Consider the following 15,076-nt stretch of genomic DNA (forward strand, 5'->3'; position numbering starts at 1 on the left):
CATGGCCGGGAACCACACTAGTGGATCTTGGGGGGTGCCTAATACCTTCCCCTCGAGATAATTTCTAGCCCTTACCCAAATTCTGGTTTTCAAACTCAAATACCCTTTTTTGTGTCCTAATGCACTTAATCATTAGGTGGCGACTCTTCAAATTCCAAAACAAAACCCAAACCCCAAAAGGGAAAAGAGTTGTCCTCCCAAATGTCGTAAACCCGATTTCGCCTTTAAGAAGAAAAAGGGGGCATCGACACATGTGTATAAAACTTGTAAAGCATTTTCCTCTAAATACACACTTTTGACATATCTGAGTTCTGATGAGAAGAGTTGTCCAAGCAGTGTGTTGGGTTGCAAGAAATCCCCAGGTTATGCATTCCTTGAGTTCAATGAACGCAGGGATGTCATTCGTGGATTATATACAGTCAAATCTCTTTATAACAGCCTTATTTGTTCCGAATATTTGTGGATGTTATAGTGAAGTGCTGTTATATAGAACATATATTATAACATAACCTGAAAATTAGTTCCAGAAAAGTTTGGCTTTTATAGTGAAGTGTTATTATATAGGAATGATGTTACTATAGTATAAATTGAACACTCTGTCCTCTTTTAAGGAAACTCTTTTGGGTATTAATATCTTAAATCTTAATGTATGATTCTTATTCCACATGTTGAGGTTACATTAATTGATATCTTTGTAATGCTTGGCTAGAAATAGGTCTTGCTCTAATTCAGGGAACAAAGAAGCGCCCATTTGTTATTCTACAGGAAGGAAATAGATTAGCAACTTTTGGAATCTCACAGTGAAACGATTTGGTTCTTGGAAGTTTCATGTGGAATAGTTAGAAATTTCAAGAGAACATTTTTTTATAAAAGAATTCTTCAACATTTGTTGATTATTGAAAATTTTGATTTCAACAGGATTGGTCCTTGATAAGTGTAATCCACTCATCCACTAGGAAGGGCGATATTGATCCAAAAACATTTCTTGAAGATATTGGCTACAAACAATTGTTAATCTCCCAAATACTTATCCGAACATCCATTTTGACATAATATTTTTATGGGAAAAGGGTCAAAATTGTCCCTCCACTATTGTTTATTGGTTGTTTGTGCCACCCGTTACACTTTTCAGCCATTCTCGTCCCTGCCATTAATGAAGTTTGAAAAAATACCCCTAACCCTAACGTTTTGACACAGTGGCAGCTGGCCACATCTATTTTATGCAAGTCAACTGCCATGTCAGCGGTCCCACCAAATTAAAACCCCTGAACACCCATTTCTTTCCCGTCTCCCACCCGTGACCCGTTTGCCCACTAAATAAATAAGATAGAACTGTCCAAATTAAGAAAGAGGGTCATTTGGTCTGCATCCGTTCGATAGAAACGAGAGAAGAGTGTGGAAGGTTCCAAAGAAAATCCTCGTTTTTCAGTGTTGAATGTTGTCCAAGGTAAGATTTTCCCCCAAAATCTGAACTTTTCTACTAGTTTCATATGCTTGTTGTTTATAAATGAAGCTTTTTTGTATTAGGGTTCGCATTTCTTTTATGTTAAAGTTAGGGTTTTTAGACTATGCTTCGTGGTTTAGGATTTTTCTTGTCTCAGATATGTGATTTGTCGTTTAGGGTTTTTCTTTGACTGTATTTTTGTCGTTGTTTGTGTTTGCATGTGACTTTCACCTTTATACCCTAATTATTTGTCTGATTTTATTGGTCGGTTAGGGTATACTGGTGGAATTGATGATATTTGGTACTTATTTTAGAAGAACTTTCTCTTGTTTAGGATTTCAAGTATGTGTGGTCCCTTTTGTTTTTTTAAAGCAGGGTCGGTTAGGGTTTTTTTAACTGAAAAAGGATTTGAGCTATTTGTTAATAGCTGACTTGTTGTTATTTGGTCCCCTGTTTCACCTGCATTTACTTTGAAGATGATGCTCATGTGGATCTCTTACATATATGTTTTGTCCTTATTTTATTGAGGTGGGACTCTAAGTTTGATACTTTATTATATGGTCCCCCATATGCATGCTTGTATCCATTTCTTTATCATAGTACCTCATTCAATTTTATTTCTTTATTCATCTACCTCTGTACCTTTTCCTTATTTCCTTTATTTATCAAACTGTTTTTTTTTATTCAAGCTTTTCCTTACATGTTTATTTATTATTTCTGTACCTCTTGTCTTTGTTACTTCTTTATGCATTTACTATGATTGGCTGTAATAACTTTATTCATGGTTACTATGTAGCCTTTTATAGATGGTGCTAGTTGAGTTAGTTTTTCATCATGGTGGGAAATGGACTAGTAAGCTACGTCTGATGTATAAAGAGAAGTATATGCACATCAATAAAGGTTTTGACTCTGACTTGCTCTCTTCTGCTGATTTAGTTGATGAATTTGATACCAAGTTTGGGTATATAGGAGTGCAGCAATTAATAGTAAAGGGTCCTGCTAGTATATTATGAAATAGATGGGGATGTTGGAATTAGGACTCTATTGGACTTTGTTAGTGAACAATGTAAAGTCATTAATTTGTTTGTTGTAGAAGAGTGTGAACCAACAATTGATGTACCTAATATAGTCACCCACGGTGAGTCACACACAGTAGAAGTTGAAGCTGCTTCTGATTATAATGATAATGATAGTGAGGAAAATGATTCTGATTCTCCTGAATTAAGTTCTGATGAATTGGAGCAACTTTTTTTACAAAAGAGGAGGGACATCAATGATAAGTTAACTGACTATAAAGAGTTAGATAGGTCAATGACATTTAAAGATATACCTGAAGCTAGGAAAATGATCAACATATATTCTCTTGCAAATGGATATGACTTGCAGCAAGTTAAAAGTGACCCAACAAGGCTTAGGTACATCTATGTTGGTGACTTCCCCTTTGTTTGCCATATATCTAAGGATTCTTCAGGGGGTGGGGTTAAATTCAAGACTTTAGAGCCTAAGCACACATGTGAACCTGCATTTGAAAATCAAAGAGTTGATGCAAATACAATAGCTGCTTACTTTAAAAAAGGCTTGCAAGATAACCCCAAAATTAAGGTTAGAGAGATGAGGGCAAGCTTGAAAGCTGCATATAATGTAAATGTTAGTGAATCTAAGTGCAAAAGGGCAAACAAAATGATTTTGGAGAAACTTGAAGGCAGTTTTACAGATGAATATAATAAGCTTGTTGCCTATGCCAATGAATTAAAACTTAGCAATCCTGGGAGTGATGTGATAATTAACTTATCAAAAGATGCTCTTGAAGAAGGCAAAAGGAGATTTTTAAGGATGTATATTTGTTTTCAAGCTATGAAGTCTAGGTTTAAGAGTGGTTTGAGACCTTTCATTGGATTGGATGGAACATTTTTGAAAGGGAAGGCTAAAGGTCAGCTGTTGGTGGCTGTTGGTCAAGATTCTGCCAATCATTTTTATCCATTGGCTTGGGCTATAGTTGAAAAAGAAACAAAACTTACTTGGAAGTGGTTCTTAGATCACCTACAGACTTCACTAGACCTCAAAATAGGTGAAGGGGTCACATTTATATCAGATATGCAGTATGTACTGTTTATTTGTACTGTTATTTTCAGTTGTTTTGTTAGTTTCTTTGCACTGTTATCTGATGATATTTACTGATATTTGTAGGGGTTGATTGAATCAATCCAAACTGTTCTTCCCGAGTCACACTTCAGATTTTGTGTAAGACATATAGAAGCAAATTGGTGTAAGAGATGGGGTTCTGGTGATTTCAAAAAATACCTTTGGTGGGCTGCATGGAGTACTTATGAAGAGGACTTCAAAGATCAGATCAAGAATAAGAGTCAAGTAGATGATGATGGAAAGGAAGCTGTTGAGGATTTGTTGAAGTGTCCACCAAAATGTTGGAGTAGGACATTCTTTGATACTGTTTGCAAGAACCAGTCTGTAGACAACAACTTGACTGAGTCATTCAATGCATGGATCTTGCAAGCAAGGCACAAGCCAATTATTAAGATGCTTAAGGATATTAGAATCAAGGTGATGAATATGATTAATGAACGTGAAGCTGAGGTGATGACATGGGGAAATGAGTACAGTCCTAAAACCATGGAGTTGTACAACCAATTCATGAGGATTGCATTGAAGTGTCATGTTAATGGCAGTGCAGACAATGGATATGAAGTGACTGAAAGCAGTGACAGGCACATTGTGAATCTGAGGTTAAAGAAATGCACCTGCAGGGCATGGGATTTTTGTGGCATTCCATGTCCTCATGCAATCTGTGCATTATTGCACAAGAAAGTGGACCCTCTAAGTCAGATTCATTGGTACCTTACCAAAGAGACTTATCACCAAACTTATTCACATAAGTTACAACTAGTAAGAGGAGAAAAGTTCTGAAAAATTGACCCTTCACAATACATGGCTCCACCTCCTTTGGTAAAGATGACTGGGAGACCAAAGGTTAAGCGAACAAGAGAAAAAAATGAGGAAATTAATAGGCAAGGACAATGGTCTTAGTCAAGGAAAGGGAGGGTAATGACATGTAAAAATTATGGTGAACCTGGACACAATGCTAGAGGGTGTGCAAAGGTAATCAATACCATAACTTTTTCTATCATTCTTTCTGTTTCAACATCTTATCAAAACTTTCTGTCTTACTAACAGCATTCTAAAGGAAAGCAGCCCATTGGAGGAAAGAAGAAGGGGCAGCAGACAAAGAGGAAGAGAACTTTACTTGATGAAGCTGATGATGAACAACCCAGATCTCCCTCTCCTGCACCAGTGCCACAAGAAGCCACTGATGAGAAAATTCCTTTGTCAGCCCCTCAGCCAAGTCAGCATACTCAAACAAGTCAATCTAGCAACTTGTTGTTCATGCCAACCCCTTCAGTGCAAAGGAAAGAACCAAGCTGCAGTGCCTTTCCAGACTTCGACTACCTAGACTTTGACCCCGAGCCTGAGCCTAAAATAGCTATAAGGCCAAGAAGTATCTCTGAGGCAAAGACTAGGCTACAATTGAGGCAACTACAAAGTACAACAATTGGAACAAGGGAGCAGTCGGATTTGTTGGTGATGCCAGTGGTGTGAGTGAGCCATCAAACCTACCATTCTCACCAAAGAAGCTGCAATGGAAGGGGAAACTGCTATTACTAGTAACCAGCTTAACAAGCAAAGATTGGCCAAGTTGAAAGCAAAGAAGGGTAATGGGAAGAAGCAGACTTAAAGAAATCTGGTGTTCTGGAATGTGGATCTACTAAACTCTATTATGGTTGTATATTTTTGGTTGTGATGTAATTACTATTAGCCAAGTAAACTTCTTAAACTTGTGTGGCTGTTTAGTTAGTGACCTGTTCACTCAGATGCCATGTTATCACCTAGTTGTGTAAGTTTTTGGGGTGATAATGTGACATCCCTTTGTTTGTGGTTTAATGTAGTTTGAATGTTTAGTTGGGGAAACTTGATGTCACGTTGTCACTTGTTTGTGTAAGTTTTGGGGGTGATAATGTGGCATCCCCTTCTGATGAATGAAATGGGAGTTTATGAATTTAAATGTTCCTTTCATTGTTAATCATTGTCCAACCCCTTAAATACATACAATTTGTGAAACTGTCCGGATTTTGTTTAAAAATTGTTTTGTGAAACTGTCCAGATTTTGGACCAAGATATTGTTGTGAAACTGTCCAGATTTTGAACTAACTGGTGTTGTGAAACTGTCCAGATTTGGACCAAATGGTATTGTGAAACTGTCCAGATTTTGGACCAAAATGGTGTTGTGATTTTGTCCATATTTTTTGACATAACTGCTATGTTCATCAACCCATAACATCAACTAATAATATAGCAGGTTCATCACAAAAGAACTGACACCTTTTAAGATTACATTAACTAATATAAGCTCTAATGTAAACCGCTACAAGCTCATATATTGGAATTACATTAACTAATTTTTGATAACTAATATATTGGAATTATATTAACTAAGATTACAAGCTCTAATGTAAACGGTTCAAAATAACATACATAATACCTTCTCTTCCAATTTCAACGAGAATAAAACTGACAACAAAACATATTTATTAGCATCATCAACAAGATTTACCAACATTCACTTCATCATCGACGCCGCAACAAATCCAACAAAGAGTGCCCATGAGATCATAAGCATCATCCTCGTCTCCAAAATCTTCTCTTCCAGTTTAATTACTTTTGCAGCCTTAGCTTTGTGTAGAGCCTCCATGGCAATTAATTCTTCTTTCAATTTATCCCTATCATTTTTAATCGCTTCCCAAGACGATGTTACATCTTTAGTTGTAACCAAATCACTGTTCAACGAGATTTCATCTTCCCATTCAAAATAACCACAAGAACGATTTTGTTGAAGACAAAAAAACCAGAGAAGAAACTAAGATCGTTATTATTAGACTATAATTTAGAGCAAACAGATAATAATTTAGAGCTTTTGTTACACAATCACTAACCTTAGGCTTCGGACATTTAAAAAATCGCCTTCCAGGGTTTAGTGGAGTCGTTGAAGTGAAGTGGTTTGCAAAGATGCCACAACGACACTTAATTTGAGAAGAACAGCTTCCTTGCGACATTGAAGACTCAGGAAAAGGATTGGGGTCGTCTGAGCCCTAATTCGTGGGAGACGGGAAAAAAATAAGTGTTCAGGGATTTTAATTTGGTGGTTCTGCTGACACGACAACTGACATGGCAACTGACTTGGATAAAATTGATATGGTCAGTTGCCACATTGTCAAAACGTTATGGTTAGGGTATTTTTTCAAATTTCATTAACGGTAGGGACGAGAATGGCCAAAAGTGTAACGGATGGCACAAATAACCAATAAACAATAGTAGAGGGGTAATTTGACCCTTTGCCCTATTTTTATTTCTCAATATAAGCAAATCTTGAGAGCTTGGCCAAACCAATACATTTCCATATAATAGTGGAATCACGAATGGAGAGAAAGAGATGCAATATACTCCGGCAAAAAATGTCAATCATTGAACTCAAGATTGGGTTAAAGGATGATTATTACAACTAGAACAGGAACAAGACATTTATAAGCCATTGTGGATCATAGCTCTTCCAACTGCCCAGTCACAGCATCAAATTAAACATAAAAATTCCAATGCTAGATGATCCTGTCTTGCATAGGGCAGGAATGAGGTGTTCTAACACAGCTAATCCTCCGCTCCGCTGAGGACTCATTTTCCTTTGGATTCAATCACCCTCTTCGCAAAAGATGGCAAACAGAACGATGCAGAGTGAATCTGGGGGAGGGGGGGAGGGGGTGCAAAATCAAAGGCACAGTAAGTACTAGAGAAGTGAGTCCTTTTGCCCGACATTGGCATTGGAAAAGAGAATACCAGAGAGCAGAATGACATCATACCTCAGAGTTGTAGAACTTCAAGGGTCCTCTAGTTTTGGTGTGGCTATCATCAGCGTCAATGGGGTTGGTAGGATTCTTGAAATCAAGAGAAGGTCCCTCAGTGGAGCAGAGCATGAAACCAATAACACCACTGAAATAAAAGACAGGCAAACGGCCCAAATGGGGATCAGTACTGCAGCAGAGTATCCAGTATGTCAACAGTAGGTATTCTCAGTAACCACCACCACCCAAAATAAACCAGAAAAAAAAAAAGACATGAAAAGTCATGAATTATTACACCAGAATAACGACAATTTCAAGCCCCACTGTGGAAAAAAAAAAGGAATAACAAAATAATGCATACATATCAGCAAATATCTTGCAAAGTGTACCTTGGATAAGTAGGAACTGTGGTCCAGGCATAGTTGACTGAGCCTTTGAAGATCTGGCGGCAGTTTGCTACAATATGCTCAATTATATCCATGTGAAGCCATATGCTTTCCGCCTGTGTACAGACAACCCCTCCAGGACGAAGAGCCCTTGCTACTGTTTCAAAGAAAGGCTTTTCGAACAACTCTTGGGCTGGACCTGGAGTTAAAGGAAGAGTAACTTAAGAGATGAAATTTCTGCGACAGAGGCAATAGGAAAGTAAATAGATTACCTATGGGGTCAGAGGAATCCACTATAACAGCATCATAAGTTCCTTCTGGAACATTTTTCAAAAATGCAACTCCTGTAGAAATGGGAGCGAAAAAAGGAAAGCCCGTGAACAGGTAATTGATAAATGCGAAAAGAAAAAAAACAACAAAAAGGAATTAGTTTTGTCATTTTCTCAGATCATACCATCACCAACATGGAGTTTAACCCGGGGATCCTCATATCCTATTGCTACATTAGGGAAAAATTGTTTAGCGACCTGAAAAATAGAAAAAGGAATCATGAGATCGTTGCCTCTTTTTCTTTAGCAATGCTTCGAGGAAACTATGGGCAATGAACTACAGGGATCAAAACATTAAAGACATTTAACTATCATAGAAAGGGGTAATTTTTGGCAGTATCAAGGCCAAATATGCCACAGGGTACTGGAAAACACAGGAATGCAATCTTTAAACTTGCCAAATTCAACAATTTTTCTTTACCCTTAGTGCAGATAAGAGAAGAAGAAAAAAGGAATCAAAGTACAACTTCAGTTTTGAGCATGAAGAAGCCAGCAGACTTACATCAATTACCATCTTGTCAATCTCACATATGTCTATCTGTTCAACAGAAGAATGCCGAGACACCTCACGCAAGACACCACCATCGCCTCCTCCAATAACCAACACCTGAAGTAAGAGAATCAAACTTGAAGTGTGACACACTAGTGGAAGACACTAATCTCTAATTTCATAAAATAGCTTTTTGCAAAAATAAGGATGAATACAGCATTTACTGCATGCATGATTCACAGTGGTATCACAACTCACATTGAAACAATACAAGTTATATTAAGAAGGCAACTAAAGGATGACAATTTTCCTGCTTACAAGTTCTCCTTCCCTTTTAACATAACCCGTCGCAAAACCAAGAAGATAGCACATACCAACATGCTTATTGACTTACTATAAAATGAAATTACTAGGCAAAGCCACAGAAAATAGGATGCAAGAATTATCATATATAGTAAGTTTAAGAGAAAAGAAGTTTGTGTTTATATCTGTTCTTTGCAAGATATGACAAGTGCGCCTTGATCACACACATTATACTTCTTATCTACAAAGTAAGAAGCAGATGTGCCATTGTCAATGGCAACTAGCAAAGTGCAAAAAAACTCAAAATTGACACTTCATAAAGATCAAATATACTTAATCCCTTAAGATTTTCTAATTTACACTGAAATGTTAAATTCACTAGTATTAAGATAATTGACCTTTCTGGGGTTTGGAATTGAGCAGAGTGGGAGATGAGTGATCATTTCTTGGTAAGCACATTCATCTCGCTCTGTGAGTTGTATCACACCATCCAAAACAAGCACCTTTCCATAAGTTGATGACTGCAGCAAAAATAAATTACACAATAAGCATCAAATTAGAGAGCATACATTTCATCAATGAATGAGAGGAGCAAACTCAAACCTTAATGCATCATGCAAATACCTGAAAAACCATGACATTTTGGTAATCTGACTTCCCCTGAAATAATATCTTTTCAACCTTCAATGAGTGTGCTTCCCCTGCATATATTTCCAACTTAGAAACTGTCTTATAATTATGGAAATTATAAGAACGTTAAGACATCATCTTCATAATAGATTAACGAGCATTTCTCAACCTAGGTACAGACTACACACCGATGTGACTTATTATGACCCCGAAGCTAAGAATTCAAGAAGTGTTAACAAAAATATGCTAAACGATCTTTAAGCAAATGAGGATTTTCTCTAAGCAACAGATGTTACATGTGTGAAGAAGAAATAAAGACAGTCAGTCATCTCTTTATTCATTGCAAGGTGGCAAAACAGTGTTGGGAGCTCTTTTTAAACATGTACAGCGTTAAGTGGGTAATGCCTAACAGTGTTAAGAGCTTGTTGGAACAATGGCATCTCAGAAAATGGCAAAAAGGAAACAAGCAGTATGGAGGACAATTCCTTTGTGTATTTTATGGACAAATATGGCTGGAAAGAAATAGTGTTTATTTTGAAGGGAGAAGACAACATGTTTTCAGAATTATAAGTAGCTGTGTTTTGAACTTGTATTTTCAGTGTAATAGAAGTATTATTGAAACTATGGAGCACTACTTGGACTTTTAGAAGAGATAGGAGATTTGTAGTTGCCATGTTAGTGGCAGATGTTGGACTTATGTAACTTGTACCATCTTGGTACCTTTTTAATAAAATCTTACCTTATAAAAAAAACGAAAATCATATATATATATATATATATATATAGTAGAGGAATGAAAATTGATGAGCGTGAATTCGTCATATAGGATATGTTTGTAGTCGGCAGAGTGAAAACAACTCCACCTATGTGAGATTCGCAAATATAGCCGAGTTCAGGCTAGTTGTTGCAGTAAGTTGATGAATCTGAAGGACCAGAAACAAAAAGGAACAAAGGAAAACTACTAATTAATCAAAGCTGACAAACACAGAACTATGACAAAAGGCAACTGCAAACAATCACCAAAGAACCAGCGGCGGAGCTACAATATTAGGTATGGATTCGGACGAACCCAATAACTTTTGCTTAGATCCTGTATTAGTATTAAAAAAATTATTACATATGTGTAAATATACCCGGCAACTAAAACGAGTTATGGGTTCAATGGCAATCAGGACTCAAAAACTTCAATTCCTTGCTCCGCCTCTGCAAAGAACAGAGGCTTACGTTCCAAAATCAGTTAGTTAAATATGTGTAAGTGGATACAGAACCAAAACCGATCCAACATAAGCAGTATACATACAAAGTTCACCCGTTGCCTTTATACGTACCTACTAAATTCCTACCAAAAATGACAAAAAAGAAAATTGCAAGACAATCACGAAAAAACAGAGGTATCACATTTCTAAAATACACAGAAGAAAGTATAATGCGAGCACTTAGATTTATAAACAACAACTACAGTACACCTCAATCTTAAACTAGTTGGGATGGCTCATATGAATCCTCAATATCCATTCGGTTATACAATTTTGTAAGAATTTATCATAAATCAACTTGTCTTTTTTCTTTATCTGGGTCTAATACGAAATGCATAACATAAATAAAATAATGTAGATGCATAGAGGAAAAAGTAAAGAGACGAACCAGGCCAAAGAGGGCTAATCTCAGAGAACCATCCAGGCAACACAGAAGAAATGTAAGGAGATTCATTATTGTTATTCGCTTCCTCCATTGACATACCCTCCTCCTCTTCTTCCTCTTCACAGGCAATAATTCACTTCCTCTTCAGCCATTTGGCTCGCCCTTTCTATTTATAGCTGAATAAATGTGAAATTTTGTTACGTAACCCTCGAATCCACTAGCCCCGATTGAGAATAATCAAGCGTGACCGCACAAATCTTGATTCCACTTTTCCCCTCTTTTTCAATTTTATACTCCTACCTTCTATTTTATATGGCTGTGTTTCTTTTTGGACAGCATAAAAAGAAAAGTGTGTTATCTGGGTCAATTTATTAAATATTTCCAAATTACCATACCATAATCAAAGTAATAACTAATAATTTAAAGTATTCAAAACTTATATGAAAATTCACAATAAAAAAAGACTCGCTTAAATTTCCAAAGATTTACCAGTACACAGATAAAGAGCGAGAAATAAAGAATCCGCTTAGGAAAGACGCGGTTGATTGTCCTCTTGCTTTTGTACTGACCCCTTTGAGGAATTTTTAGCTCTCAGTTCACGGGTTATGTAGTTCGTAATAGATCCTTCCAACATTTATAGTGTCAGAATCTGTAGTGTGTTTGATTGATTACATTATATGCATATACAAACATATTACTCAGGCATACATATGATGTAACAAAAGGAACTAAATCTGTCTTTGATGTACTTAAGAAAATTATATTATTAAGAATGATACTTACGCATATTATAGTTCCTTAAGGTTTTGTGGTCTTTAACATATTATGACATTTAAAAAATGTGGAATGTACAACTTAAAAAGGCAGTCCCATGCACTAAGCTCCCGTTATGCGAGGGGTCCGGGAAGAAATTTTAGTGTGAATTTGAGCCAGTCTTAATTTTATAATTAAGTTTGACAATAGAGTGTTGCAACTTATCCACCATTGAATTGGTACATCCCTTAAGAAATAATAAATAATATGATAATTTTACTATATTACTCATATTTATTATATATTAAAAATAAATTAAAAATAAGTAATACTTAATAGGACGGGTAAAATAGTATAAAATGGTAAACTATTCATTGAGTGAAATTGCATAAGTACAAGTAGACATTAATTTTTAGTATATTAGGCAAGTAAATTTGGACAGGAATATGAAAAATGACAATAATAGTAAGCAATTTTGTCACTCTTCTGAAGTTTGGGAGTTGGGACTTTTGATTATGGAGGGTTGTGATTATTATAAAATTAAGGGCTCTCAATTAGGGTTTAGCATTGGGCCTTGCGCCCTCTCATCAAACCCCACTCGGCAAAGGTCAATTAAAGAAGGGGTTTTTACATTCCTATACCATATAGAAAACCTTATTACCCTCAATGTTTAAGGTTTGATATAATTACATTTAGTACACCAAATTACCAATTCTATACCATAGTGTATTTTAAGGGTACAATTAATGCTGCGTATATCCCTCCTTAATTCAAGGTACCGTATATCGCACCCCTCCCACGTTTCTCTCTCCCAAACCCTCATCCTCACCCACGTTTATGTACTGTTATTAAACATAAAAACCTATGATTATGGAAACATAGATTTACAGCATATTGATGTAGAAACACTTAAATCTTACATTGCAATTAGGAGCAGCAATCATTCAAGTTCCTGCTTACACTCATTGTTATTGAAAATCTTGTGAACTGCAGTCAATTACCAATACTTTATTTCCCAAAAAAATAAAGACAAAGAAGCTCGTGTTTTAACATCAATCAGCACCTGATTTGAATTTTCTGTTACTCTATATCGAGCTTTAACATGCATTCACCTGCCGCTAGCATTCAAATATATTCTGCCTGTTGACACGAAAGCATAAATCTAACCTGCTAGTGCGTGGGATTGAGGTTCGATTGTAGCTTGTAGCTTAATTGGTATTTTCGATATTGATACAATTTCTCATTCAATTGTAGCTTAATTGCTATTTTCGACATAATTACGTTTTTTGCAGACGATTTGTAGAAGTTTTAGTCATTTTTTATTTGTGAAAACAGAAAATAATACATCTACAATCAGAATACAAATAATCTACAATTTATCTACAAAATATCTACAAACTGGGTACATTGAATTTTAATATCCAATGCCCATTTCAATTGTAGCATAATTGGGATTTTCAACCTAATTGCGTTTTTTGCAGAAGATTTTTAGAAGTTTTAGTCGTTTTTTGATTTGTGAAAACAAAAAACAAAGCATCTACAATCATAATACAAATAATCTACAATTCATCTACAAAATATCTACAAACTGGGTACATTGAATTTTAATATCCCAATTCCCATTCAATTGTAGCTTAATTGGTATTTTCGACATAATTGCGTTTCTTGCAGAAGATTTTGTAGAAGTTTTAGTCGTTTTGGATTTGTGAAAATGAAAATAAAGCATCTACAATCATAATACAAATAATCTACAATTCATCTACAAAATATCTACAAACTGGGTATATTGAATTTTAATATCCCAATTCCCATTCGATTGTAGTTTAATTGGGATTTTCGACTAGACATAATCTTAAAGATTCATTATAGTATTCTCAATTATAGATTAAGGAAAATATGTTAGAAAGCTACATCAACTACTTTGTCGAGTTTGAAAAATACTACTAAGTGACATCAACTATTAGATTTGTCAACTTATTATTTTTCATTGAAAAAAAATATAACGATATTTTCAGCTACAAGTTTAAGTGAGACTATAAGCAGAAAGATTAGGTGAAAATAGGAACAATCTAAATAAGGAATTTTAATGCTACAATGATTCCTTATTTAATGAAATATCTGGAAGAATATTTACTTCCATGATTGTAGCGCGCCTAAATAGGAATATCTGGAAGAATATTTAGTTTCAGATTTGTAGCGCGCCTAATTAGGAAGAATCAACTCCTAATAATTGGTATTTAATGAATGGTATAATATTTGTAGAATAACTGTGAACATGGCGGGTAAATATGAAACTATGCATATTTTTGGTAATAAGATTTCATATATGGTATAGGAAGGTAAAAGTCCCATTAAAGAAGGAATTTTTATCTCCTGTAGCAAAGGTTGATACCTTATTTATTTTAAATAAATACCCTTTTAAAAAATTATATTCCATAGCTACCTTTTGATATTTATAGCCAAATATCTATTTATGGTCACCTCCTACCCTTAAGCCATAAAATACGCTTTGTATTATTTTTCTCTCTTATTCTTTCAAATTTTTCTCCACCCTCTCTCTCTCAATGCTAGTTTTTCTCCATGAATATAACCTCAATTTCCTCTTCGTAACAGCCCAATTTCACAAATTCTTCCACTTTATTCCAAGATTGCTCAAACCCAGTTGTTTATCCCTTCAAATACAGTGACCCATCAAAGCATTCGTTCTCTTCCGTGTCAAGAACGAACTGGCCTCAATTTCCTCTTCGTAACAGCCCAATTTCACAAATTATTCCTCATTATTCCAAGATTGCTCAAACCCAATTGTTTATCCCTTCAAATATAGTAACCCATCAAAGCATCGTTCTCTTCCGTGGCAAAAACGAACTGGGTTGTGCATTTTTGCACTCAAGAATGAAGACGGAACTTGCTCCGACGATTGAGTTGGAGATGGCGGAGAGAGAAAAGAAGCGACGCCGCGGAGGTGGTGGGAGAAAGTTTGGGAAATTGTTGAAAAATCTTCTTTTATTCTAGAGGTTCGAAATGTGCTATCGACGAGACGACATTAGGGTTGTTCTTGAACAAAGACGACAGAGTTTGGGGCTGAGCAACTTGAAGATTCTGTTAATATATTTTCAATGTATCTCGTTGTATTCTATGTATTTCATTGTATTCATTGTCTAATTTTTTCATTGTATTTCAATGTATCTTGCTGTATT

At 35.7% G+C, this 15,076-nt stretch overlaps 3 protein-coding genes across 3 annotated transcripts; 1 reads left to right on the plus strand and 2 right to left on the minus strand.

Annotated features, from left to right (window-relative positions):
* Positions 1–2,250: 2,250 nt before the first annotated feature.
* Positions 2,251–5,056, plus strand: LOC109213902. Its single transcript, XM_019377741.1, has 4 exons — positions 2,251–2,446; positions 2,538–3,547; positions 3,632–4,345; positions 4,634–5,056. Exons 1-4 carry the CDS (start codon positions 2,251–2,253, stop codon positions 5,054–5,056), a joined length of 2,343 nt encoding a protein of 780 aa, XP_019233286.1.
* A 1,018-nt stretch (positions 5,057–6,074) lies between these two features.
* LOC109213903 (uncharacterized protein At1g43920, Chloroplastic-like) lies at positions 6,075–6,567 on the minus strand. The gene is made up of 2 exons (XM_019377742.1): positions 6,448–6,567; positions 6,075–6,371 (listed from the first exon to the last, which is right to left on the minus strand). Exons 1-2 carry the CDS (start codon positions 6,565–6,567, stop codon positions 6,075–6,077), a joined length of 417 nt encoding a protein of 138 aa, XP_019233287.1.
* Positions 6,568–6,826: 259 nt separating this feature from the next.
* On the minus strand, positions 6,827–11,745 carry LOC109213904 (spermidine synthase 1). The gene is made up of 10 exons (XM_019377743.1): positions 11,616–11,745; positions 11,130–11,302; positions 9,480–9,556; positions 9,254–9,376; positions 8,565–8,669; positions 8,188–8,260; positions 8,006–8,077; positions 7,737–7,932; positions 7,366–7,495; positions 6,827–7,246 (listed from the first exon to the last, which is right to left on the minus strand). Exons 2-10 carry the CDS (start codon positions 11,221–11,223, stop codon positions 7,181–7,183), a joined length of 936 nt encoding a protein of 311 aa, XP_019233288.1. The 5' UTR covers positions 11,224–11,302; positions 11,616–11,745; the 3' UTR covers positions 6,827–7,180.
* Positions 11,746–15,076: the final 3,331 nt, after the last annotated feature.

Source organism: Nicotiana attenuata, unplaced genomic scaffold (assembly GCF_001879085.1).
Source record: "Nicotiana attenuata strain UT unplaced genomic scaffold, NIATTr2, whole genome shotgun sequence".
In the NCBI taxonomy this organism is placed as follows: Eukaryota; Viridiplantae; Streptophyta; class Magnoliopsida; order Solanales; family Solanaceae; genus Nicotiana; species Nicotiana attenuata.

Bases quoted from the DNA above. Each gene is read 5' to 3' on its own strand.
- LOC109213902 (XM_019377741.1), top strand. From the start codon at position 2,251: ATGGTGCTAGTTGAGTTAGTTTTTCATCATGGTGGGAAATGGACTAGT. The intron at 2,447-2,537 runs GTATATTATGAA...TGTTTGTTGTAG, and splicing joins AATAGTAAAGGGTCCTGCTA to AAGAGTGTGAACCAACAATT. The intron at 3,548-3,631 runs GTACTGTTTATT...TGATATTTGTAG, and splicing joins TTATATCAGATATGCAGTAT to GGGTTGATTGAATCAATCCA.
- LOC109213903 (XM_019377742.1), bottom strand. From the start codon at position 6,567: ATGTCGCAAGGAAGCTGTTCTTCTCAAATTAAGTGTCGTTGTGGCATC. The intron at 6,372-6,447 runs GTTAGTGATTGT...TAACGATCTTAG, and splicing joins TTAAATGTCCGAAGCCTAAG to TTTCTTCTCTGGTTTTTTTG.
- LOC109213904 (XM_019377743.1), bottom strand. From the start codon at position 11,223: ATGTCAATGGAGGAAGCGAATAACAATAATGAATCTCCTTACATTTCT. The intron at 8,078-8,187 runs GTATGATCTGAG...CCATTTCTACAG, and splicing joins TAAACTCCATGTTGGTGATG to GAGTTGCATTTTTGAAAAAT. The intron at 7,496-7,736 runs GTACACTTTGCA...CTTTTATTTCAG, and splicing joins ACAGTTCCTACTTATCCAAG to TGGTGTTATTGGTTTCATGC.